General features: G+C 43.1%; 1 protein-coding gene across 1 annotated transcript; it reads right to left on the bottom strand.

The window, feature by feature from the left end:
* Positions 1–2,016: 2,016 nt before the first annotated feature.
* Positions 2,017–4,125, bottom strand: mid1ip1b (MID1 interacting protein 1b). Its single transcript, XM_057324968.1, has 2 exons — positions 3,646–4,125; positions 2,017–3,294 (listed from the first exon to the last, which is right to left on the bottom strand). The coding sequence occupies exon 2, from the start codon at positions 3,021–3,023 to the stop codon at positions 2,580–2,582; it is 444 nt and encodes a 147-aa protein (XP_057180951.1). The 5' UTR covers positions 3,024–3,294; positions 3,646–4,125; the 3' UTR covers positions 2,017–2,579.

The raw sequence follows: 4,125 nt of genomic DNA, 5'->3' as shown, positions 1-4,125 counted from the left end.
AGTTCAACATGGCAAAACCATTTATACATTTTAATTACAGTTGACCTACTGGTCCGTTTGTCAGGCCTAATTTACGGTAATCGCAAATATTTCAAGACACAGGTGGTGTAAATCAATAGCCACAGTGTTTGAAAGCAATTTTCAAGCGGAACGCACCGGCGAATTTCATTTGAACACTGGAGAGAGTTTTCAAACTTCTCAACACGAGCCTCTTGAGGGGATTTAAGTCTTTAGCTTCTCTGGCGAGTTCACATTATTAAATTCAGCGCAGAATGCTTCCCTTAAATCAATTTCTTAACCGAATTATGCAAGGCTTTATTTTGTTTTGTCAACTTGTTTCCATAGTAACAACTTCGCAGCTGATATTTGAAACACACGCTTGTTGTTTGTTTCGGTCTGTGTTTAACAACAGTGGCTGTACTTGTATATGATGTCTTATATTGTCACTGGAGGACTATAATGTGTGGCTCAACATCATTCTGGGAAATCCCAGCATGCAACAGATGATTAGAAGTGAGACCTTACAAGCATCTACTGAGAAAAGAGATGCGACATTTTGGAAAGGGAAAGTGAGAGACTCCGATAAGACGGCTATTTTCAATTTTCAACACACTCGAATAATGTAAAATGTTGTTTACTACCCAAACACTTTGACATGAACTATTCTGAAAAATATAAAACTATAACTTAGCCTCTTTCTTGCACAAAAAGATTTTGTTTTTTTTTAAGAAAAAATGACATGTGTGCTTTTTCCGCCATCATCGAAGCATTTTCAGGTTGCACCTGATAACTAAAACCTTTTGGCACCCAGCGGATACGTTGCGTCATACCTGCAGTCCGTTCCTGTTCCACCACACCGCTTGGAAATTTAAGCATGTCACGCCACGTGCTGGTCTTACATCAGCCAGACTGTAGACAAACGGTTTCTCGGTTCTGGGTACATGAGAAACGCGACATCAGCAAACCCAACCAAACACCGATACAGTAGTTTCCAGCATTCCTAATTAGGGTGCAGAGAGGAAGGAGATGTGGAAACATCATCCTTGAGGGTTTAGACTGTGACTGGAAACTCTGGAAGTGTCTATCTATCAACAAACTATCTGAAATCTGTCTAAAATCAGCTTTATCTAAAGTGTCACGGTGACACTGTTCTATAAATCTATCAGTAAAGGTCAGTTTGTCTGGTAGTCTGACAAGAACCGCAATAGATGATGACCAAAGAGCAAAAACAAGACCTTGCTGTTCGTCTCTTGGATAACAAATGTTGATAAATATGATAATTGTTTATACCATGGAAGTAAATGATGAGCTTTTGTGCTTTGAATAGGTAGAAATGGGAGATGCTGTGGTTAAGCACAGAATTAATTGTGTAATGAAAACGTCAATATACCTCTACCCATAATGCACTACCCTACGTTCAATGTACAAAGCGGTCGACTGTATTTTATGTTTTGGGTAGAAGTAAATCCTATACTTAGATCAACTTTTGTACAAGACCATGTTAAATGAGAATTGTGTATAAGCAGTTTAAATTTGGCATATTGCTTCATGAAACTGTCAGATGGACATATAGATGTCGGTAAACATTAGGCATGTCTAATATATGGCACTCAAAAATACAGCATTGCTGCCCGTGGCCTTCTGGTATCACTCCTAGCGTGGGCAGTTTAGAGATGTCAGTCATTAAGTGCAGTTCAAGCGTGACTCAGCAGCACAAACGGGAAAAATGCACTGCAGGTGCTGGGCTTTTATAGATGTTGCCAGGTCTTAATATAACTGATCGTGTCTTATCTGCTTTGCAGACTTCAGCAGTTGCATGTGCCAACATTGCATACAGTCGGCATACTGTAAACCATTTCAACTTTATTAAAGGTTTACAGGGGAGATTATAGACGCTGTTAAGCGTCAAACAGTCTGATTCAACGATTATGACATGCATGAAATTTGGCAACAAAGATCCCACAAGCCCATGATTCATTAATCACTCGCAACTTGCAGTAAAGACTCGTGTCACAATACACATATTACCAAAACGTTTATTTTCTTGACCCATGCTAGAAAAAAAGACACGACACAACGCAATCATTAGTGTTAGACAACTAGTTGTGACGCAATCTCCTGGAATCCGTCAACATTCTATAGGACAAACAGAAGCTTCATGCGATTCCATTTCATTGATTATGACGTCACCGCGCACCGACGTCTCATAGAATTTCCGAAACTTTGGCGCAATAAAATGTGCTTTTACATACACGATTGGAGATTTTACATCGACACGTTACAGTCTCTATATAATGTAATGTAAAGACACTAAGGGGCCTTCGTGTGAAATGCTTACTATACAGTGCTCGCTTTAGTGTTTTCTTAAATAAAGCCGCATTTTAATTTTACAAGTCTGTCTTCAAGCCAATAATATCCAGACAATATCGGGGACATCGAGGGTACTTGTAAACCGGCCCTACAAGTCATAATTGTCCTGTCCGGGGGGGGGGGGGCGGGGAGAGATGAGTAGAAGCCAACGGGGTTTTGGCTGCGATCCCGGCGGGCACCCTCTCGTGCGCGTGTACTTTAAACTCGTTTCAATTCCCGCATCCTCCAATGCCGATTTCCTGCTTGTACCTATTCGTCAAAGTGTTCGCTTTTCGGGTGAGCTTCGCCAGCACCGTGTGCAATCCGTTTAGGTGAAAACGAAACAGCTTCTCCAAGTTCTCGTCGTCCGGCTCGACGCGGGCCACGTCCAGGGTCGCCGTCGTCACGCCGTGCTTATCCTTGCGTCTTTCGTCAGCTTGGAGCACGCCCCATTCAATGTCGGTCCTGATCGATTTGAGGAGAACATAGGAGCCGTACATGTCTCCGTTGTGGGGAGAATTCACCTCCTTCTCGTCCTCCTGCTCCAGCGGGACGTCCCTCAACAAACTTGGCACCATTACCGTCTGGTCCATGTTGTTCACGGCACCAATAAACCGGTTCATAGCGTTGAAGAGGGAGTTCTTTTGGTTGTGAGAATCAACTATTTGCATCATCTTTGCGGTAGAGATCCGTCTTTCGGAAACGTTGACCCGGAGAGCTCGCAAGAACGAGATTATGTAAACTGGTTATGCTTGGGCAGGATGGTCCAGATATAACGGATGGTTTAACCAAATGATAAATCGGTCTTAATCGTGTTGAAACAGCCCTGGGGGATTGTGCGGTTCAGCTGAGTAGCAGGTGGGTTTAAAGCCAGGGCGGGGCCTCCGCACGTCAATCAACGCTTCGCTGCACCGTGACCGGGTCGTAACCGGATAAAAATGCGACCTGAAATAACACAGAGGGCGAAATGGCTTAGGAGGGATGTGCAAGGTTATGTGTTAAAACTAAATCGATTAACATTACTGTAAGGTATCAAAATAAGGCTGTACATACTACGTTCATGCAAACGCATATTTAGGCACAGGTTGTTAACAAACAACTTAAATATTTATCAACATTAAACTGCATGTGGTTTAAAATCTTTGCGTTAAAATCTATCTTGCACACAGGAACGTGCATTAACGTTACGCGCTTCCTACCACTCCTTAAATCGCTATAGGAAGTGCCGGCCGGCAAACGAGACAATCGAAATAACGTCTTTCAAATACTGATAAGATAAATCGTATACAAACCAACCTTGGTGTCGCTTAAACGCGGAAAAGGCTGACAAAGTCCAATGAAAATGATGACTGACGATAAAGTCGCGGAAAGATAACATTCATCCAGTAACCGACGGTGGGTGAGGAGTGGAGCGCTATGGTGCTTATGAATATGCAAAGACAAAGCATCAGCCCACAACCGCTCGGCGCTCTCGTCCAATCAAAAGCCAGTCGCTTAGTTCATCCAGGAGGTCGGCGCTTAGCGGCGGCCAATCAGAAGGCAGGAGGGGGGAATCAGGCCGCATGCCAAAGCCAACAGTTCACGGTCAAAGACACTGAAGACCGTGGAGATGAAGGGTGAGTGTGCGCGAGGGAACTACCGAAACATGACGATAGAAATTCCCTGAAATTACGTTTAAAACACTGTTGTTTGTGAGTTTAATATCGTACTAAAGAGATTCATCCGTTTTTTCCCTTCACGAGGACATTAGCAAGGCATTAACCCTTTGATTTCAGT

This window comes from Triplophysa rosa, linkage group LG25, assembly GCF_024868665.1.
Source record: "Triplophysa rosa linkage group LG25, Trosa_1v2, whole genome shotgun sequence".
Taxonomy (NCBI): Eukaryota; Metazoa; Chordata; class Actinopteri; order Cypriniformes; family Nemacheilidae; genus Triplophysa; species Triplophysa rosa.
This window is presented reverse-complemented; position numbering and strand designations above follow the sequence as displayed.